The 22,385-nt window shown below is 51.9% G+C and overlaps 1 protein-coding gene across 1 annotated transcript; it reads right to left on the bottom strand.

Moving 5' to 3' along the window:
* Window positions 1-13,902: 13,902 nt before the first annotated feature.
* GAL3ST3 (galactose-3-O-sulfotransferase 3) lies at window positions 13,903-22,356 on the bottom strand. Its single transcript, XM_054440611.2, has 3 exons — window positions 22,170-22,356; window positions 18,445-18,681; window positions 13,903-16,813 (listed from the first exon to the last, which is right to left on the bottom strand). Exons 2-3 carry the CDS (start codon window positions 18,567-18,569, stop codon window positions 15,643-15,645), a joined length of 1,296 nt encoding a protein of 431 aa, XP_054296586.1. The 5' UTR covers window positions 18,570-18,681; window positions 22,170-22,356; the 3' UTR covers window positions 13,903-15,642.
* Window positions 22,357-22,385: the final 29 nt, after the last annotated feature.

The raw sequence follows: 22,385 nt of genomic DNA, 5'->3' as shown, positions 1-22,385 counted from the left end.
TTTTTTTTTTTTTTTTTTGAGACAGTCTCACTGTCACCCAGGCTGGAGTACAGTGGCACGATCTCCACTCACAGCAATCTCTGCCTCCCGGGTTCAAGTGATCCTCCTGCCTTAGCCCCCTGAGTAGCTGGGATTACAGGCACCCACCACCATACCCCACCCCGGCTATTTTTTTTTTTTTTTTTTTTTGAGACAGAGTCTCACTCTGTCACTAGGCTGGAGTGCAGGGGTGCAATCTTGGCTCACTGCAATCTCTGCCTCCCAGGTTCAGGCAATTCTCCTGCCTCAGCTTTCCTAGTAGCTGGGACTACAGGTGTGCACCACACCCAGCTAATTTTTGTATTTTTAGTAGAGACGGGGTTTCACCATGTTGACGAGGCTGCTCTTGAACTCCTGACCTCAAATGATCCACCCATCTCGCGCTCCCTAAGTGCTGGGATTTCAGGTGTGAGCCACCATGCCTGGCCAATACATGTTAATTGGCATTATTATTCTCTTCTTGATCGTGGAAACCCCCTTTTAGGGTTATCACCAAAATAAAACTATCAGCCATGATTTATTGAGGACTGGTTCATACACATTTTGTTTTCTTTCTTTCTTTCTTTCTTTTTTTTTTTTTTTTGAGACAGAGTCTTGCTCTGTCACCTAGGGTGGAGTGCAGTGGCATGGTCTCAGCTCACAGCAACCTCCACCTCCTGAATTCAAGCAATTCTCCCGCCTCAGTCTCCCAAGTAGCTGAAAGTACAGGTGTGCACCACTACGCCCAGCTAATTTCTTTTGTATTTTTAGTAGAGATGGGGTTTCACCCTGTTGGTCAGGCTGGTCTCGAACTCCTGACCTCAAACAATCTGCCCTCCTCGACATCCCAAAGTGCTGGGATTACAGGCGTGCGCCACCGTGCCCAGCCCATACACATTAAATTTAATCCTCACAATAGCCCCACATGGTAGATATTGTTTATCCCCATTTGACAGACAAAGGTGCTGTGGCTCAGAGAATATAAATGAGTTGCTTGATGAATGAAAACTTACCGTCAGTGCTATCTCACTCCAAGTCTGTATCTGCAACCTTTATGCTGTCCTGTCTTCCTCCTGGAATCCACTGCAGAGCTTGCCCTGTATGCTGAATTCATATGTGCACAGCGCAGCTCTTCTGGAAGCTTATGGGTCTCAGCTTCTTGAGTGCTTGGTCAGAGCCATGTCCATAGTGGTTACTGGGTTCCCAGTGATGAAAGAGGCATGGCTCCCGTTTTACGGAGCTCACTGTCTGTTGCCAGTAGCAGACAAAGAAACAATTTGTGTGGGCTGGGCATGGTGGCTCACACCTGTAATCCCAGCACTTTGGGAGGCTGAGGCGGGTGGATCGCCTGAGCTCAGGAGTTTGAGACCAGCCTGGGCAATATGGTGAAACGCTGTCTCTACTAAAATACAAAAAATTAGCTGGATGTGGTGGAGTGCGCCTGTAGTCCCAGCTGCTTGGGAACTTGGGAGGCTGAGGCACGAGAATTGCTTGAGCCCAGGAGGCGGAGGTTGCAGTGAGCCAAGATCACACCATTCCAACAAGAGCGAAACTCCGTCTCAAAAAAAAAAAAAAAAAAAAGAAAAAAAAAAGAAAGAAAGAAAGAAAAAAGAGAAGACTCTACCCTGAGAGAGAACAACAACCTCACATATTGACATGATCTCTGATACTGAACAGGTTTTCGTTTTTGTTTTCTTGATAATAAACTGAAAAATAACTCGCTCTTTTTTTTTTTTTTGAGACAGAGTCTCCCTCTGTCGCCCAGGCTGGAGTGCAGTGGCGCGATCTCGGCTCACTGCAAACGCCGCCTCCTGGGTTCACGCCATTCTCCTGCCTCAGCCTCCCGAGTAGCTGGGACTACAGGTGCCTGCCACCATGCCCGGCTAATTTTTTGTATATTTAGTAGAGATGGGGTTTCGCCATGTTAGCCAGGATGGTCTTGAACTCCTGACCTCTTGATCCGCCCGCCTCAGCCTCCCAAAGTGCTGGGATTACAGGCGTGAGCCACTGCACCTGGCCACAACTTGATCTTTATCCTGGCTGATGAGTCAACTGATTTCACCAATAAAATGGTGAATGCTTATCACACTATAGCACTAGTAAGATCTGTAAACGGTCAGCATGATCATCAAGAAAATGTTTCAGCTTTCCCAAACAAACAAAAAGCCAAGATAGATTTAATGTCATTTCATATCAGGAATCATCAAAAAGTCTGTCTTGGAAGAACTACCTTGGCATTTATACTGATGGTTCAAATCAATGGTTAGCTCCATAAGAATTTTTACTGTTCTTGGAAAAAAACAAAACCAACAAACAAAAACTTGATGTTGCCACAACACACTGCTTTCTTCACAGAGAGGCACTGGTGTCAGAAACTCTGGCAGATGAAAAGTAATGATGGAGCAAAACGTTTGCCTTTATTCAACAAAGACTCGCTCACTTGAAAATGTTTTAAAAACTGGCCAGGCAGGCTGGGCGCAGTGGCTCAAGCCTGTAATCCCAGCACTTTGGGAGGCAGAGGCAGGCGGATCAGAAGGTCAGGAGATCAAGACCATCCTGGCTAACATGGTGAAACCCCATCTCTACTAAAAATGCAAAAAATTAGCTGGGCGTGGTGGCGGGCGCCTGCAGTCCCAGTTACTTGGGAGGCTGAGGCAGGAGAATGGCATGAACCCGGGAGGCAGAGCTTGCAGTGAGCCGAGATGGCGCCACTGCACTTCAGCCTGGGTGACCGAGCGAGACTCCGTCTCAAAAAAATATATAAAATAAAATTAAAAAAATGTGGCCAGGCAGGCTGGGCGCGGTGGCTCACAACTGTAATCCCAGAACTTTGGGAGGCCGAGGCAGGCGGATCACTGGAGGTCAGGAGTTCGAGACCAGTCTGGCCAACATGGTGAAACCCCGTCTCTACTAAAAATACAAAAATTAGCTGGGTGTGGTGGCGGGCGCCTCTAATCCCAGCTACTTGGGAGGCCAAGGTGGGAGAATCGCTTGAACCCGGGAGGCGAAGATTGCAGTGAGCCGAGATGGTGCCACTGCACTCCAGCCTGGGCAACAGTGCTGGGATTACAGGCGTGAGCCACCAAGCGTGGCAACATATTTATTTTTAATTTTAAAAACTAAAAGAAAAGCCAGCATAGTGGCTCACGCCTGTAATCCTAGAACTTTGGGAGGCCGAGGCAGGTGAATCACTTGAGGCTAGTAATTCGAGACCAGCCTGGCCAACATAGCAAAACCCTAGCTCTACTAAAAATACAAAACCAAAAACAAAATGCAGCTGGGCATGGTGGTGGGAGCCTGTAGTCCCAGCTACTCAGGAGGCTGAGACCCGAGAACTGCTTGATCCCAGAAGGTGGAGGTTATAGTAAGCCAAGATTGTGCCACTGCACTCCAGCCTGGGTGACAGAGCAAGACTCTGTCTCAGAAAAAAAAAAAAACAAAAAACTTAGAAAAACTGAAACGAATTAAAAGCACTGTATAAAAACATAGACACAGGCATTCTTTTTCTTTTTTCCTTTTTGAGATAGAGTTTCACTTTTGTTGCCCAGGCTGGAATGCAGTGATGCGATCTTGGCTCACTGCAACCTCTGCCTCCCAGGTTCAAGTGGTTCTCCTGCCTCAGACTCCCGAGTAGCTGGGATTACAGGCATGAGCTACCGCACCTGGACTGAGCACAGCCATTTTCTTTTCTTTTCTTTCTTTTTTTTTGAGACGGAGTCTCGTTCTGTCGCCCAGGCTGGAGTGCAGTGACACGATCTCAGCTCACTGCAACCTCCACCTCCCAGGTTCAAGGGATTCTCCTGCCTCAGCCTCCCGAGTAGCTGGGACTACAGGCGCCTGCCACCACACCTAGCTAATTTTTGGTATTTTTTTGGTAGAGACGGGATTTCACCGTGTTAGCCAAGATGGTCTCTATCTCCTGACCTCAAGTGATCTGTCTGCCTTGGCCTCCCAAAGTGCTGGGATTACAGGCGTGAGCCACTGCGCCCGGCCAATTGAGCACAGCCATTTTCTAGCACACGCAGACATCTGGTGGTGGAGCACTCTGTATGGGACCATTGAGAAACCATGGGTCTGGCCGGGTAAAGAGGCTGACACAATCTACAGCATGAGATCCTATCTCATCACCGATGAGATCTCCTCATCGGTGGAGCCTATCTCCTCCACCGATGGCTCTCTGATGGGCATTTCATATGGGAATCTTCCCACCCTGTGACTATTTTGAGAAACTGGCCACAGTCCTGTCTCCTAGGCTATTGAATTGCCAGTTGTGCTCTTTCCAAGTCTCTGCAGCTGGCCAGCCTATCAGATGCTGCTCACCAGTCCGTGTAAATCTGTACCTTAGGCCACCTTTCCTCCACAGAAAGCATCCACAGATGTATTGCCCCAAAGTTCCACCCACTGGGAGAATTTTCCTTCACCACTGTCTGTAACCTCAAACTCCTGGGCTCAAGCAATCCTCCCTCCCCTTTTAGCCTCCCAAGTAGCTGGTACTACAGGTATGCATCATTACACCTAGCTAATTTTTAAAACTTGTTTTTGTAAAGACTGGGTCTCACTATGTTGACCAGGCTGGTGTGAAACTCCTGGGCTCAAGCGATCCTCTCATCTCAGCCTCCTAGAATGCAGGGATTACAGGCATAAGTGACCATGCCTGGCGCTCTTGTCTTGTCTGTCTGTCTGTCCTTCCTTCCTTCCTTTTCTTTTCTTTTTTTTTTTTTTTTTTTTTTTTGACGGAGTTTTGCTCTTGTTACCCAGGCTGGAGTGCAATGACGCAATCTCGGCTTGCTGCAACTTCCACCTCCCGGGTTCAAGCAATTCTCCTGCCTCAGCCTCCCAAGTAGCTGGGATTACAGGTGCCCACCACCACGCCCCACTAATTTTTGTATTTGTAGTAGAGTCGGGGTTTCGCCATGTTGGCTGGGCTGGTCTCGAACTCCTGACCTCAGGTGATCCACCTGCCTTGTGCTCCCAAAGTGCTGAGATTACAGGCGTGAACCACCAAGCCCAGCCTCTTTTCTTAAAAAAAACTGAGTTTCACTGTGTTGCCCAGGCTAGAGTGCAGTGGCACAATCTTGGCTCCCTGCAACCTCTGCCTCCCAGGTTCAAGCAATTCTCCTGCCTCAGCCTCCCAAGTAGCTGGGATTACAGGCACCTGCCCTGACGCCCAGCAAATCTTTGTATTTTTAGTAGAGATGGGATTTCACCATGTTGGCCAGGCTGGTCTCGAACTCCTGGCCTCAAGTGATCTGCCTGCCTTGGCCTTCCAAAGTGCTGGGATTACAGGCATGAGCCACAGTGCCTGGCCCCTCCAGTGTTTTCTTAAATCCAGGCTAGAGGTCAGCAAACTCCTTCCATGAAGTGGTAAATGTATTAGGCTTTGGGAGCCATATGATCTTATTGCAGTTACTCAACTCTGCCAGTGTAGTGCATAAACAGCCTTAGACAAGAAGTAAATGCGTGAGTGTGGCTGTGTTCCAATAAAACTTTATTTACAAAAGCAGGTGGTAGGCCAGATTTGCTTGTAGTTTGCTTATCCCTGGTCTAGACAGTCAACAAATCAATAAAACCTCTGATGTATAATGTTTGTTGATTTGTAGTGTAAATACTCTCACGATGGCTGATTTCAGGCTACCAATGTAACACCACCAAGTGCTGTCCTGGAAGAGACAGGCAGTAAATAACACACTACTGGCTGGGCGCAGTGGCTCACACCTGTAATCCTAGCATTTTGGGAGGCCAACGCCAGCAGATCGCTTGAGGTCAGGAGTTTGAGACTAGCCTGGGTAACATAGTAAGACCCTGTCTATTAAAAAAAAAAAAAATTAGCCTGACAGAGTGGTGCCAGGGATGCCAGGCTGAGGTGGGAGGATCACCTGAGCCCAGGGAGGTCAAGCCTGCAGTGAGTCAAGATCTCACCACTGTATTCATCTGGGCAACGGAAGTGAAACCCTGTCTCAAAAAAAAAGTAAATTGTAGTAAACTAATTAGTAAGTGATGAGTTTTGAGTATTTATTGTCTTTATTACTTATTTATTATTTTTTTGAGATGCAGTCTCACTCTGTCACCCAGGCTGTAGTGCAGTGGTGCAATCTTGGCTCACTGCAACCTCCGCCTCCCGGGTTCAAGTGATTCTCCTGCCTCAGCCTCCTGAGTAGCTGGTATTATAGGCGCACGCCACCATGCCTCGCTAATTTTTGTATTTTTAGTAGAGACGGGGCTTCATCATGTTGGTCAGTCTGGTCTCGAACTCCTGACCTCGTGATCTGCCCGCCTTGGCCTCCCAAAGTGCTGGGATTACAGGTGTGAGCCACTGAGCCCAGCCTATTGTCTTTATTATTTATACAATTTATTTAATTGTAATTTTATACAATTTAATTTTTTTTTCTTTTTGCACCAGAGTCTTGCTCTGTCACCCAGCCTGGCGTGCAGTGGTATGATCTCGGCTCACTGTAATCTCCACCTCCCAGGTTCAAGCAATTCTCCTGCCTCAGCCTCTTGAGTAGCTGGGATTACAGGCACGTGCCACCACGCCCAACTAAGTTTTCTATTTTTAGTAGAGATGGGATTTCACCATGTTGGCCAGCCTAGTCTCAAACCCTGACCTTAAGTGATCCACCTGCCTCGACCTCCCAAAATGCTGGGATTATAGGAGTGAGCCACCGCGCCCAACGACAATTTAATTTTTAATAATGGTTGTGTCCAACAACTGTCTTGCACAATTCAGCTTTCTTTTTCTTTCTTTTTTTTTTTTGAGACGAAGTCTCACTCTGTTGCCCAGGCTGGAGGGCAGTGGCGCAATCTCGGCTCACTGCAAGCTCCGCCTCCCAGGTTCACGCCATTCTCCCGCCTCAGCCTCCCCAGTAGCTGGGACTACAGGTGCCTGCCACCGTGCCCAGCTAGTTTTTTGTATTTTTAGTAGAGACGGGGTTTCACCGTGTTAGCCAGGATGGTCTCGATCTCCTGACCTTGTGATCCGCCCGCCTCCACCTCCCAAAGTGCTGGGATTACAGGCATGAGCCACCGCACCCAGCCACAATTCAGCTTTCAAGAGCCAATAAGAGGCTGACCTGACATACCGTTGTGTTCAGGGAATGGAATGTAATTCAGTGTGGCTGGAATATGATGGCGTAGGGGGCAATGGGAGATGTAGGTGGAAGGTTTTGGGGATCAGATTAGTTTGGCATGGGGAGAGGTGGTTTCAAACAGGGGAGTGAAAGGATCATATTGCTTTAACAAGGATCACCCTGAATACAAAGTGGGAAGCATGTTTGGTGTGGGGAAACTCCGAGGCAAACTGTCGGACTAAGGCAGATGTTGTGGGGAAAGAGGTGTGCAGAGTCACAGTTATTCAGGAGTCAGAATCTACAGATGTGGTGACAGGTGGCACTGGGGGAAGGGGGAAGGAGGCATTGGGAGGTGCCAAGGTTTGGGCTCAAGCATCAACTTGAGTGGGGGGTTTCAGTCATGGAAACTGACAGACTGGAGATGGAGCCAGTTTGGGTAGAAGACGAGATGTTTGGTTGTGAGAATAGTGGGTTTGATCAAGCTGGGGGACACCCAAGTGGGGAGCCCTGGGCTGGAGACAGAGTTGGGATACACGAGCCAGGGTCCTGCCCCTGTGGCCCCAGCTTATGGGGGTGTCCTCACTCTCAGGGCTCTGCCCTGGCTCTGGGCCACCTCTGGGAGCCACATTCCCTCTCTAGGTCTCAGTCTTCCCATTTGTTTTTTTTTTTTGTTTTCTGTTTTTTGTTTTTGCTTTTTGTTTTTCTTATTGAGATGGAGTCTCACTGTTTTGCCCAGGCTGGAGTGCACTGGAGTGCAGTGGCGCGATCTCACCTCACTGCAACCTCTGCCTCCCAGGTTCAAACAATCCTGCCCCAGCCTTGCGAATAGCTGGGATTACAGGTGTGCGCCACCATGCCCAGCTAATTTTTGTATTTTTAGTAGTGACAGGGTTTCACCATGTTGGCCAGGCTGGTCTCAAACTCCTGACTTGAAGTGATCCACCTGCCTCAGCCTCCCAAAGTTCTGGGATTACAGGCGTGAGCCACCGTGCCCAGCCTGAGTCTTCCCATTTGTAATGGGGTATGAGAGCCTGACTCCTTCGCCCTCTGTTGCCTGGGTGTTGTTGCAATCGCATGAGATCGGGATGAAAGTGGAGGATGGGGGTGGCAGAGGGTGATCCTGTCCTGTCCTTTGCCCACTGGAGGGCACCAGGGGAACTCTTGCTGGGGAGAAGAGGATTGGCTGGCAGGGATCCTCAGATTTCTGTAGCCCTGCTGGACCAGAGGAGCTAATCTAGAGTCTACGAGGTTGAGAAAGGGGCTCCCCTTCCTCTTCTCCATGCCCTCCTCTGGCTGGGACTGACTGTCTAGCCCCTTTCTTCAGGCATCTCTGCCCCACAGCCCCTCTCCACGCCTCTGGCCCATTCTGCGAAGCTGCCCGTTTGTGTTGGCGGAGCACCAGCTTCTCTCTCTTTGCCCCGCCTCACCTTGGGCTCCCAAAGAACTTGGGCTCTCTGCCTCTCCCTCCCACTCAAACCTGCTCCCAGGAGGCTTTTATAATAAGGCTTTTTAATAAGGAGGCTGCAGGGATGGCTGGGAGGGTGTTTCACGGGGTCGGGTAATGGATTGTGGTGGGAGGACCTGGGCTTTGGAGCCTGAGCAGTCTGGTTTCTGTCCTAGCTCAGCTTCTCCCGGCTGTATGAGCCTGGGTACTTCAACTTTTTGTATCTCAGTTTCCTCTTCTACAAGAGGGGATATAGCTGGGTGTTTAGTGGTACCTGCCTGTAATCCCAGCTACTCAGGAGTCTGAGGGAGGATTGCTTGAGCCTGGGAGTTTGAGGCTGCAGTGAGCCATGATTGCACCACTGCCCCCTCCGAGTAGCTGAGACTTGTCACTTGGGTGACAAGTGAGACCGTGTCTCTAAAATAAATAAAACGGGGAGAGAACAGTAACAGCTACCTCTTAGGGTGTTGTAAAAATCAAGTAAGTTGGCTGGGCCTGGTGGCTCATGCCTGTAATCCCAGCACTTTGGGGGGCCAAGGCAGGTGGATTGCTTGAGGCCAGGAGTTTGAGACCAGCCTGGCCAATATGTGAAACCCTGTGTCTACTAAAAATGCAAAAATTAGCCAGGTGTGGTGGTGGATGCCTGTAATCCCAGCTATTCGGGAGGCTCAGGCAGGAGAATCACTTGAACCTGAGCGGCAGAAGTTGCAGTGAGCTGAGATCATGCCACTGCACTCCAGCCTGGGCGACAGAGCGAAACTCCATCTCAAAAAAAAAAAAAAAAATCAAATAAGTTAAAATACATAAAGTGTAGAGAAGAGCACCTAGCACAGGGGTCCCCAACCCCCAGGCCATGGACATTACCACCTGAGCTCTGCCTCCTGTCAGATCACCATTAGATTCTCTTAGGAGCATGAACCCCCTACTGTGGACTGCATGCGTGAGGGATTTAGGTTGTGCACTCCTTATGAAAATCTAATGCCTGATGATCTGAGGTGGAACAGTTTCATCCCAAAACCATCCCCCTTAACCCCTCACACCATGGATAAATTCTCTTCCACAAAGCCAGTCCCTGGTGCCAAAAATGTTGGAGACCACTGAACTAGCATATAGTAAGTGATATGGTTTGGCTGTGTGTCCCCCCACCTGCCAAGATCTCATGTTGAAATGTGATCTCCAGTGCTGGAGGTGGGGCCTGGTGGGAGATGTTTGGATCATGGGGTGGATCCCTCATTAATGGCTTCGTGCCATCCCCTTGGTGATCAGCGAGTTCTTGCTCTTGAGTTCACAGTGATCTGGTTGTTTGAAAGTGTGTGGCACCTCCCCTCAGAGGACATTGACCTTGTTCCTGCTCTTGTCATCTGATAAGCTTGCTTCCACTTCACCTTTCACCACAATTGTAAGCTTCCTGAGGCCTCCCCAGAAGCCGAGCAGATGCCAGCACCATGCCTGTACAGCCTGCAGAACTGGGAGCCAATCAAATCTTTTCTTTTTTTTTTTTTTCCACTTTGTAGCCCAGACTGGGGTGCAGTGGCTGATCTCAGCTCACTGCAAGCTCTGCCTCCCGGGTTCACAGCATTCTTCTGCCTCAGCCTCCTGAGTAGCTGGGACTACAGGTGCCCGCCACCATGCTCAGCTAATTTTTTTGTATTTTTAGTAGAGATGGGGTTTCACCCTGTTAGCCCGGATGATCTTGATCTCCTGACCTCGTGATCCACCCGCCTCGGCCTCCCAAAGTGCTGGGATTACAAGTGTGAGCCACCGTGCCTGGCCCCAATCAAACCTCTTTTCTTTAATTACCCAGTCTCAGGTATTTCTTCACAGCAATGCAAAAACAGCCTAATAGAGTAAGTGCTCAGTAAAAGTTAGTATCATTGTTCTTATTAACGTGCCTTCTCTCAGTGGCATTTGCAGCTTTTTTTTTTTTTTTGGATGGAGTCTCGCTCTGTCACCCAGGCTGGAGTGCAGTGGCACAATCTTGGCTCTCTGCAACCTCTGCTTCCTGGGTTCAAGGCATTCTCCTGCCTTAGCCTCCTGAGTAGCTGGGATTACAGGCGCACACAACCACACCCAGCTAATTTTGTATTTTAGTAGAGATGGGGTTTCACCATGTTGGCCAGCCTGGTCTCAAATTCCTGATTTCAAATGATCCATCCCCACTTGGCCTCCCAAAGCGCTGGGATTACAGGCATGAGCCACTGCACCTGGCCATGCAGCTTGTTACTAAAGGCCTTTCTCCTGCTTACCTCAGTGGCTCCCCATCACCTACAAAAGAGCTGTCCTTACATGCCACAGCTGCAGATGGACAGAGACAGTGACTTCCTCAGCTCTGGGGACAGCCCGGCCTCCCCTGCTGGTCATCTCTGGCAATTCCACTTATGCCAGCATTCCATGCAAAACAATCCCAACTTTTAGAAAAATTATTTTAAAATCTCCCTCCTGATTTGGCCCAGCAAATAAGACTGACTGACATAGTATGGCCTTTTGAATCATTCTCAGAGGAATTCAACTGGGATCAGGAGAAATGGATAAATGTTTTTTGAGAGAACAGATGGCATCTGGGGCAAGAGCCCACCCCCACCCAAAGAAAAAAAGTGCCTTAAATGTTCATTGATCCTTTTTTTTTTTTTTTTTGGCCTCAAAAGTCACATTTATTCAACGAAAAGAATGACAAGGCTGAGTGCAGTGGCTCACGCCTGTAATCCTAGCAATTTGGGAGGCTGAGGCAGGAGGATCACTTGAGGTCAGGAGTTTGAGACCAGCCTGGCCAACATGGTAAAACTCCGTCTCTACTAAAAATACAAAAATTAGCCAGGCATGGTGGCACACACCTGTAATCCCAGTTACTCGGGTGGCTGAGGCAGGAGAATCACTTGAACCTGGGAGGCGGAGGTTGCAGTGAGTCGAGATCTCACCACTGCACTCCAGCCTGGATGACAGAGCAAGACCAGGTCTCCCAAAAAAAAAAAAAAAAAAAAAAAGGAAAGAGAAAAAAAGAAAAAACTGACAAGATGTCCATCCCTCAGTTCCCTTCCTTCCCGCCTCCTGCTGCTCCTCAGCCCCGAGCAGTGATCTGATCTCAAGTGATCTGTCTGCCTCGGCCTCCCAAAGTGCTGGGATTACAGGCATGAGCCACCGTGCCCGGCCTCAATCTGAACTTCTAAGCCTGACATTCAAGGCCTTTCATAATCTGGCACTGGCATATTTCTCCTCAACCAGATGGCCCAGCATCCCTGTCTCACGGGGCCCAGGCTTTCTCATACCCGGCACCTCTGCATGTTGCATGTATTGTTCCCTCTGTCTGGAGCTCCTTCCTCCATCCCTGTTCTCATTTGGGACATCTCTTCTCCAGAGAGCCTCTCCTGACCTCAGGCAGGCATTCCTGTCCTCCTCTTTGCTCCTGACACACTTTGTGCTTCCTACATTCATGAAAATCAAGGCTGGACTGGGTGCGATGGGTCAGGCACCCACAAGGATCACTTGAGTCCAGGAGTTTGAGACCAGCCTGAGCAACATACTGAGAACCCTGTCTCTACAAAAAAAAGTAAATAATTAGCTGGGTATGGTGGCATGAGCCTATAGTCCCAGCTACTTGGGAGGCTGAGATGGGAGGATCACTTGAGTTCGAGGCTGCCGTGAGCTATGATCATGCCATTGCACTCCAGTCTGGGCAACAGAGAGAGACACTGTCTCAAAAAAAAAAAAAAAAAAAAAAAAGAAGAAGGCTGCTCCTAGCCCATACCATGGCTGTGGGGAAAGTAGAAAAAGTCACCCCTTCCTCAAAATGCTTTCTTCCATCTGCTGAAAAACTCTTGTAATAGATATGTCAAACTATAACATCTATAACATGAAAGGTGTGGACCCTGGAGGAGTCCTGATGAAGCCAGAGATGCCATCTTGGGAGAACCTCTGTGTGCCAGGCCCTGTACTAGGGGCCTGTTTATTTCACAAGTGAGGAAAGTGAGGCTTAAAGGCTAAGTTCAAAGTATGTAACTGGTAGATGGCAGAGCCAGGGTTTGAACTCCAGAGCCCCAGTGTTTAATCATTGGGCAAGATCATCCCTATCAAGTCATTGTTGGCCAGGTTTGCTGCCTCCACATCTTCTCTAGACCTTAGGGTGAGCTCCTCAAGGCAGGGACCACGTTTCACTCACTGCCAAAGCTCTGGGACTGTTCGGAGTAGGCACAGAGGTAGGCAGCACCAAGTGTTTGTTGGTGGAAGGAGCCTCTTTGCAGGAGTCCTAGGGGCTGAGGCCTGTTCCCCTGGGTTGTGGCTGAAGGTGGAGATGTTCCCATCAAAGAGTTCCAGGGCCCCTGCTCAGCTTTAGGATTTGCCCTTGCCCCTGAGTCAAACAGAGAACCCTCTCCTAGTGCCTGATGATTCCATTTGCCCCGATTCCAGATTTTTCTGAGGCCACAGTTGTGCTCTCTGCTGAAGCGGGGCAAGGTTTTTAAAGGAGGGCCTGCCTGCCTGAGGGCCAGGGAGGCCAGGGGAGGCCTATTGCAGTGGTTTGGCTGTTTGTCCCTTAAACCTCATGTTGACATTTGATTCCCAATGTTGGAGGTGGGCCTAATGGGGGGAGGTGTTTGGCTCATGGGTATGGATTCCTCATGAAAAGATTAATGACCTTCCTGGGGGATAAGTGAGTTTTTTCACTCTTAGTTCCAAGAGCTGGTTGTTAAAAAGACCTGGCACCTCCTCTGACCCCCCTTGCTTCCTCTCTCACCCTGTGGTCTCTGCATACTTGGGCTCCCGAGCGGAAGCAGCCTGAGACCCTCACCAGATACAGATACCAATCCTGAACTTTCTAGTCATCAGGATTGAGTGAAATAAACCTTTTTCTTTACCCAGCCTCAGTCACTCCTTTATGGCAACACATAATGAACTAGGACACTTATCAAAGTAGACTTGGCCGGGCATGGTGGCTCACGCCTGTAATTCCAGCACTTTAGGAGGCCGAGGTGGGCAGATCACCTGAGGTCAGGAGTTCGAGACCAGCGTGTCCAACATGGCCAATCCCCATCTCTACTAAAAATACAAAAATTAGCCGGGCGTGGTGGCAGACACCTGTAATCCCAGCTACTTAGGAGGCTGAGGCAGGAGAATCACTTGAACCCAGGAGGTGGAGGTTGCAGTGAGCCGAGATTATACCACTGCACTCCAGACTGGGTGACAGAGTGAGACTGTCTAGAAAAAAAAAAAGCAGACTTAAAGGCATGTCTGAATTTTCCAGGCCAACTGAGGGCAAGGTGAAGGATGTTCCTGGCAGGGGTATGACCAGAGGCTAGGGCTGGGGGTGCAGATGGAGACAATGGCAAGCACCTTATTAGCTGGGGGCCAGAGGACACCTGTTTTTGGATAGATCACTTTGAGTCTGGTACAATTCTTTACTGCTGCTTAATGTCAGAAACTTAATTATGCTTTTGCATGATTCTAATTATTGCCTTTTTCAGAGCTCTGCTGGTAAAAAGTGGGGTGCCATACAAACAGTCCCCTTTCAAGCCCAGCGTGTCACACGTCCTGCCAATCAATCACTGTAATGTCCATTGTCCAAACAGGTCAACCGTTGTCTCCATGAAAAACTGGATAAAGAGTTGCTGATAGCAGTGTCCTGGTTCTTCTCTTTACATTCTTTTGGGGGAAGGTGCTGGGAATCAGCCTAGCTTGTGGCATGTGACCTTTTTTATTTGAATGGCACTACAGACAGCACTTGTGAGCACAAACTCTGAAGCCACACTGCCTTGGTTAAGATCCTAGTGGCCACTTTCTGACTGTGTGACCCTGACTTAATTTCCCCCAAGTTTCAGTTCCCTCACCTAGAAAACGGCACCCATCTCTAAAGTTAATATACATAAAGCCCTTAAACGGTGGCTGGCACACCGTAGACCAGAATAGCTATTGTTTTTATCACTTGTCCAGATATGTTGATACAGCTCTGAAGAAAGTAACAGAAGAAGTTCCAATTCTCTGTTAGTCTTAAGGGAGATTTCACCTGGAAGTGCTGGCTATCTTGCTGTGTTAAAGGAAATTGCAGAAAGGGACTGGTCTCCATCTGAGTCCAAGTTGTCTTCTTGTGAGGAAAACAGGCCATGAGTGAAGTCAGTGATTCACCGGGTGAGGTCAAATTCTGAGTTAGGCAGCTCCTTACCTGAAAATGATCCTCCTTCCACCCAAGGAGGTGTTTTGCTCTAACCCCTCCAGTCCTTCCTCTTTGCTTACCTGTCTTGCTCCTGTTCCAATGTTTCCCCATAAGCTCCATGAAAATAAGGCCCTATCTATCTGGTTCACCTGTATCCCCAAGTTACAGAGATGATACTCAGTAAATGTCGCACAATTTTGTGAAAAAGAACGATGTGGAAAGTGAGTGGGGCTGAGGTGGCCAGTCTGTGTTGGGGGCCCAGTCAGTCAAGCGGTTGAGGAGGGTTGTGGGCCCATGCCAGGTGGTTGGGGACCTTGAGTCCAGGCCCCCATCCTCATGGGTCCAGCCACAGCTCCTCCTGGGCATCCGTTTCATCCTCAAATGTGGGGAATCCGGCTTCTATGACTAACATACAACTCGCACATTTTAAAGATATTTTATTAAAAAAAAGAAAAACCAACCAAACAAAAATCCCAACCCAAGAACTCTTCGTTCTGGGAGACTGGGAGCAGCTTAGGTCTGTGGGGAGGGTAGAACCTGGAAGACAGAAAAGTATAGGGAGCCTCAAGCCCTGGGAGGGAGAGCAAGAGCAGCCTTTCCCTAGGGCTCAGCCTCTCTCCGCGGGGCCTGGGCTTATCCACTTGGAAAAGACAAGTTGGAGGGGCTCAGCCCCCAGAAAAAGGCAGGGTGAGCAGTTCTGGACAGCCCTCAGGCCTCTCGTCAAAATCACCAACCAGCTGGCAAGGAGAGGGTGGCCCAGCGCTGGATCCAGCCTATCAGCGCCGTGCCCGAAGGCGGGGTTCAGCCCACGATCGGGAGCCGGGGCTCTGATAGGGAGGCGTACCCCAAAGTTCAGCGAGGGACTCAAGCCCCTTGAAAAGAAAGGGCTCTCATGGGGCAGGACATGGAGGCAGCCCCTGGCTGGACTCCTGGGAGGGCAGGGCAGGACCCATACTCCTGGAGGCCTGCGGAGCTCAGGGACCTTGAGGGCCGCGAGGCAGCACTCGGATGGGCCGAGGCGGGGGATTGTCCAGGACCGGCTCGGGCCGAGCCCGCGCACCGCCCCGGCGCTTCTGCTTGCGCAACAGGTAGTTCGAGTACTGGACCTCGGGCATGGCCAGCTTGAGGCAGGCCTCGGTGGCCGGGCCGGCGCCGCCGCCGGGCAGGTCATAACCCATAATGTCCACCTTGCGGCTGGGCTGCCACGGCTGCAGCTGCTTGGTGCGGATCTGCGCGGCAGGCCGCAGCAGTGGCTCGTCCCCGAAGCAGCGCCGCAGTAGGCGCTGGCGGGCCTCGCGTAGCTCGCGCGCCTCGCGCTCCACGCACGCGCGGCCCGCGCGCGCCACGCGGCGCCAGAAGGTGGCGTTGAAGTGGTCGTAGAGGCCGGCGTCCAGGGCGTTCCAGGTGCGCGCCGCCCGCGCCAGCGTCGCGGGGATGGCGGCCAGGCGCGAGCTGGCGGCGCGCGCGTTGAGCTTGGCGTAGAGCACGTCGTCCAGGTCCCAGGCCAGCAGGCGCCGCAGCAGCACTAGCGACTCGTCGAAGTACTCGGCGATCATGACAAGCGAGAAAACCTCCTCCACCTGGCGGATGAGGCCCGCCAGGTAGGCGGCGTCGTCGCGCGGGCTGCGCTCATTGTCGCCGCCCAGGTCGTAGGCCAGCGTGTTGTGTGCGAACATGGCGAAGTGCTCGCCGGCGCGGTAGTAGGCCTCGGGCGCGCGCAGGAAGGCCTCGAGCGAGGCGTTGGGCACGCGCCGGAAGGCCGGGCAGTACTGGTTGTAGTAGCTGAAGAGCGACTCGAACATGGCGGCCGGCTCGCGCAGGATGGTGACATAGACGGTGCCAGGCGGCATGAGGCGCTCCAGCTCTGCACGGTCGAAGCGCAGGTGGCTGGCCAGCACGTGCGGCGGCCGCGTGGCCGGGTGCACGAAGTGCGCCGAGAAGTTGCGCGGGTAGCAGAACTGGTGCTCGCAGCTCGGGTGCGGCAGGGCCACCGTCAGGTTGTGGCGCTCGGCGAAGCGGAACAGGATGTTCTGCACCGTCGTGCCTGCCGTCTTGTGAGTCTTCAGGAAGGCCACGGTCATGTGCTTGGGGCGCGGCGGCGAGTTCCGCAGAGGAGGGCAGCTCAGGGGGAACAGCTTGGGGTACCTGCCAGGCCCAGGGGGTGTGCGGAGAGGAGGGTGTGAGGGGGCTGCCGCTTGACCCCTGCCCTTACCCAAGGACTGTGGGATGTCCCACAGCGTGGCCCCGCCTGGGCTGCACTCATGGAAAGGTCAAGGGTGGTGCTTGGTAGCCTCTAAGATGCCCCCTATGATCCCTGCTGGCCTCCTGGTATTCACGCCCTTGAGTATTCCCCTCACCTGAGTTAGGCTGGACCTATCATTGCATGTAAAGAAGAGAAGAGGGCAGAAATGATGGGATGTCACTTCTTAAATTTCATCATAGAAAGACTGTGGCTGGCTAGTATCTTGGTGTCTTTCACTCAATCTGGGATGACAGATGATGGAGGAAGCAAGCTGCCATATAGTGGGCAATCCTATAGGGAGCTATCACTAAGTGGGAAAAGCCCACAAGGACCTAAGGCCCTCAGTCCGCCAGCCCCCTTGAAGACCTGAAGCCTGTCAAAACCACGTGAATGAGCATGGAAGCTGATCCTTTCCAATCAAGCCTTCGGATGAGACTGCATCACCAGCAAACACCTTGGTTGCAACCCCATGAAAGACCTTGGTCTAGAAGTTCCCAGTAAGCCACACCTGGCTTCCTGACCCACAATAACAGATGTTTGTGTTTTCAGCTGCTAAGCTTTAAGATAATTTGTTTATGCAGAAATAAATAAGGGACAAAGACCCCTGGAGATCTTTGAGGAATCCCACTTAGTATATGTAGAAACTGAGGGCCAAAAGGAGAACAATCACTTACACAAAGTCTGGACACGACTCACATGGTCACTAAATCCTTTTGCTCTTTCTCATTTTTACTCTTTAACTGGCTCCTCACTCTGTAGATGGTTGGCACTGGGCTTTGCAGCAACCCATTGTTATGTTTCTCTTGAGGCCTCTAAAGCCTCATTCATTCTGTCATCAACTATTTTTTGGGTGTCCAGTATGTGCCAGGTTATGCTAGGTTCAAGAAATACAGTAATATACAAAAACAATCCTAGCCCTCGTGAAGCTTTCATTTCTGTTGCTTCATTCTTAAAACATGGGTGTTTGGGATTTCAAACCAAATTATCTGGCAAAGGGGGCTGGGCGCATTCACACCATTCTCAGGGGCAGACAGTGTAGAAAATGGGGACGTGAAGTCCCTGAGAGGTGCAGGGATTTTTTGGGTTCACACAGTGAGTCAGGAACAGGGTCGGGGTTCCCGTGAATCACATGGTATCCTGTATGAGGGTGACTGGCTGTGTCACACATATCATGTCTCACTTTATAGATGAGAAAACTGAGGCTCAGAGAAATGAGGGGACTTGGCCTTGCCCAGCACTAGGGAAGTCGTGAGAAGTTGTTTCCACTGGGGAAATGCTTAGCTGCATGCTGTGGGGAGTTGAGCTGGATTCGGATCTCAGCTAACTGATTCTGTAACTTTGAGCAAGTCACTCTACCCTCTCATTGAAGAGCAGTCCCTGTCCAGGGAGGCTGTGTGGCCCTAAAGGGAAAGCACTTTCAGAATAGAGGGAAGGAGCAAAGCCTAGCAGGACCCTTCTGGCAGGTGGAAGAATGGGGAGGGGAGCTCTAGCCCCCCTGGGGCCCCGCCCCCTCGCCGGGGCCACGCCCCCTTACCAGCTGAGCTGCGCCCCCTGGTGGATGAGAAGGCTTACGGTGCTGCACCCTAGCACCAGCAGCAGGATTTTCCGGCGGCTCATCATCTTGGTGGCCTGCTGCAGGCGCTGGAGGATGGGTGGCATGGCAGAGTACCCACCCCTGGACCAGCCAGGGCCTCGCTATCCAGGACTCCCTTCACAGGCACTCATGGGGGATCCTGCGGCTCTGGTAGCAGGGCCAGTGTTCCCGAGAGGCCTGGCAGAAGAAGGCAGACGGGTTTGCAGTGGGCAGAGGAGATGGGATCTGGCCCCCAGCAGGTCTGATGCAAAGAGCTCCAAGAGGTGGGGTAAGCAGAGAGACCAGGGCAGATCGGATTCCTGCCTCCCGTTACCAAGACCCTATCTCCTCACTGCTCCAGATAACCTAGTCTTGGGTGGAATTACAGGGTCTGGGGTGTAGCCAGCCCTTCAGGCTGTAGCCACTCCCATCCCTCAGCCCTGTCTCTGTCTCTCTACCTGCTCCTAACTCGTCCTTGTCTCATGGTCATTTGTACATGTCTCCCCAGTGGAGTGGCTTCAGCGCCAGGGCTTGGCTCAGAACATAGAGGTCTCAATTCAAAGTTTCCTCTCCTCCAGGACTCCTTGCCCAATTGCTTTAGCCCAGGGTTGGTCCTGACTCCCCAGAGAAACCAAGCTCCTCGGAAACACTGATCAGGCCTTCACCTCCTTGGATCGATATGGCTTTGAGTCGATACTGCAGGCTTACTCTATGTACTATATTATTACATACTTAATCCCATTTAGTCCTCACCACAGCCGTGACCTAGGTATTATTCCCACTGTACAGATAAGGAAACTGAGGCTCTAAGAGATTATATCACTTGTCCATAGCTACACAGCTGGTAACAGTAGAAATGAGATTCATACCTGCTGTTTCTGGCTCCAAAGTCCATGCCCTTAGACACTGTATATGCTATTTCTGTAGAGGACTGGTTTCCCCAACCTTGCCCTAGACTCTGGCAATTCTGCATGCTTCTGAGTCCTGAGCACTCCTAGCTGGGCTCCTGCCCTGAGGGCCCAAGACTGAGAAATTCATGAGGGAAAGGAAGGTCTTGAAATCCTGGAGCCCTATCTGGATTCCATCCCCAGACACCTGAAACCCAGGCGGCCCCATCAGCTGACTCTGCAGGGAAAAGTGCCTGACCAAAGCAATGGGATGGCAGCCTGGGCGGGGTGTGGGTTGGGGCGGGGTGTGGGTCGAGTAAGAGGTGGCTCCTGCTTGTTGCCCTACTGAGGATCTCCAGGAGAAGGTGAGCTTCCATCCCAGGTAAGTCCAGGAGTAAGAGAAGGGAGGAGGGCTTGGTCCCGAACAAGTCTCCTTTCCCCACAGGAATGCCTTGGCTTAAGGGCAGCCCAATCCTGGGCAGCTCCCATAGAAAGTCTGCTTCAGCAGTGATGCCTGTCCCCAAGCTAGGGTGGGGCCTCAGTCTCCAGGTTCAAGTTTAGCTTCAGCCCTCACACATATCCTTCTCTATGGAGGAGGGGGAGCCTGGAACCTGATGGGCATGTGCATGTGGAACTAGGACACCTGGGTCCCAGGAGGGGTGAGGTAATATGAAAACCCTTTTGATCATCACCTTTTCTGGGAGCCCTGGGCTTGGCTTCCAGTCTCTCTTCTTGACCCTGCTCCCTTAATCCTGGATTACATTTAAACCTGTTTGGGTGGAAAGATGTTCTGCTTATGCCTCCCCTTCTCTCTAGGCCTTATCGCCACTTCCCTCCACCTGCCTGCAGACAGACTTTACCCTTGGCCGGAGCCAAGGGTAAAGGGTCCAGCCACAGCGGGCAACCAAGGGCACAGCAGTGGAAGTCAAAGGCCCTCCCTGTCTCTTCAAGGATTGCTGGGGCAGAGAAGGGCTGGCCTGGCCTGGCTGGGGCTGCTTGCAGGAGGAAGTAAGAGCCCTTGGCCCTCTAAGGATACACACCTTTTTCCTCTGTCACTCCTGCTGCTTAGAGAACTTGGTGGTTAGACAGAAGTGTCCCAAGATGGGAAGAGGGAAGTCTACATCCACCTTTGCTAAACTTGCAGAAACCACCCTATTTCTCAGAGGATTCAGGGTCAGCCAAGGAAGTCAAACCTAGCTATGGGGCAACTTTCCCGGGGGCAGAGCTTCTACTGGCCGCACAGAGAGAGTGACAGGTGCCTGGTATCCCCCTCCGTCCCACTCCCGGGCCTTTCCCCACTTCCCCACATGGCTGAGCTCTGGGGAGCTAGCCAGGCCCCAGTCTGAGGCCTGCTTAGGGACAGGGGACAGGACATCCTCAGTGCAGGAATTCCCTGGACACCAGCCCCTGAAGGTGGGCACCAGCTTCTGTATGGCCACTGTCAGTGACAGGGTGTTCATCACCTCCCGATACAGCCTGGTCCATTTCCAAGCAACTTACAACTGTTCAGGTTCTTTCCGGGACAGCCAGGATTACCCTGCCAGTGGTAGCACCTGCTTCGGCCTGCCCCTTCCACCTCCCATTCTGCACTCTTGGTAGTGCTGCCCTCCTAGAGCACACAGAACATTTTTCTCCATGACAGACCTTCAGGTATTTGGAAGCAGTAACCCTGTCTCCTCTGGGTGGGCACTCGGCCAGGCTAAACATTCCAGGTCCTGAGAGAGGGTGCTGCTCGGACATTGTGGGAGGCCTGCCTTCCCTTGGCAATTTGACTCCAAGATACCTGTTTCGGAGATGGGGCCAAGGCAGTGCCTCTCAGGGAGGGGGCCACTGGGCTGGGTTTCCATCGGATTTTCTGGCTGGTGTGGGGTGCATGGTGGTGCTGCTGGAGCCGTGTTTTAGAGCAGTGGCCCTGGCTCCTGCGCTCAGATGCTTCACACGACTCCCCATTGTGCCTGGTGTCTTCTCCATGGAGAGAGTTTTCCCAGCTATCCGAGGCAGGTCAGGATGCCCAGGCTCATCAGAATGTCAGTGCTAATTTTAGTCAGAACAATCTACCTCACGCTGCTGCCCAGTTTTGCAAATTGCTAGCTTTTCTCCAGGGAACCAAAGAAATAGTAGAGCAGACCAGATCTTTGAAAATGGGCCTGGGTGCCCACCCTCCTAAAGGAGCCCTTTCTCCTCTGTCTCCTTTGAGCTCTAGAGCTGAAACCGATGCACTCAGAGGAAAGAGTGCCCTGGACTGGACCACTTGGACCTGACTGCTGGTTGGCCCGGAGACTCCATCCTGTCCTGACTTGAGGGATGGGACAGCCCTGACCCAGGGTGCTCCAGAGGAAGGGACGAAGGGCTCCGGGGGGTCTGCAAAGTACTGGCCCAGGAGAACAAATCTTTCCACCTCCCTCTTTTTCCTCCTCCCCCACCCCGCAGCCTGCACCAGGTCTGCCCCTGGCCCCCCAGCCTCCTCTCTGTCTCATCCACCCCCGCGTCATCCCTGCCTCGGAATTCCCTCCATCCTCCTGTCTCCATTACTGCCCACCCGCACCATACCTCCCACTCCCTCAGTTTCATCCCAGCATCCCCCAGGGATCCTGCCAGTGGGATCTGATCACCATAGGGGATAGGCCAGATTGGCCCGCTCACCCTATCTTCTCCCACTTTCCAGGGGTGGAGCGCCCCACTCCTCATGCTTTCCAGGCACTAGGCCCCCAAGACACTCTCCCGCCCGCCTCTCGGCCCCCATCCCGGTCTGGTCCACTCCCACCCTTCCAACCCCATGCCGGCCACTGCAGTACTCACTCCGCGCGCCTGGGCTCTGCCTCTCGCCCGGGTTGGGGGCGGCCGCCGCTATCTCTGGACCCTTGTCGCGAAATCCGCACGGGGTCCGAGGGTGCCCGGGGCCCTGCGCGCCGAGTGCCGGTGGCTTGCCTCTCAGCGCCTGGATGGGATCAGGTGGCAGCGTCCGCTAGGCTCGCTCCTCCCGGCTCTGCCCGCCCCCCGCCCCCCGCCCCCCAT

This window comes from Pongo pygmaeus, chromosome 9, assembly GCF_028885625.2.
Source record: "Pongo pygmaeus isolate AG05252 chromosome 9, NHGRI_mPonPyg2-v2.0_pri, whole genome shotgun sequence".
In the NCBI taxonomy this organism is placed as follows: Eukaryota; Metazoa; Chordata; class Mammalia; order Primates; family Hominidae; genus Pongo; species Pongo pygmaeus.
The sequence above is the reverse complement of the archived record's forward strand: the minus strand, read 5'-3'. Positions and strand labels throughout refer to the sequence as shown.

Bases quoted from the DNA above. Each gene is read 5' to 3' on its own strand.
- GAL3ST3 (XM_054440611.2), bottom strand. From the start codon at position 18,569: ATGCCACCCATCCTCCAGCGCCTGCAGCAGGCCACCAAGATGATGAGC. The intron at 16,814-18,444 runs GTAAGGGGGCGT...TGGGCCTGGCAG, and splicing joins CAGGGGGCGCAGCTCAGCTG to GTACCCCAAGCTGTTCCCCC.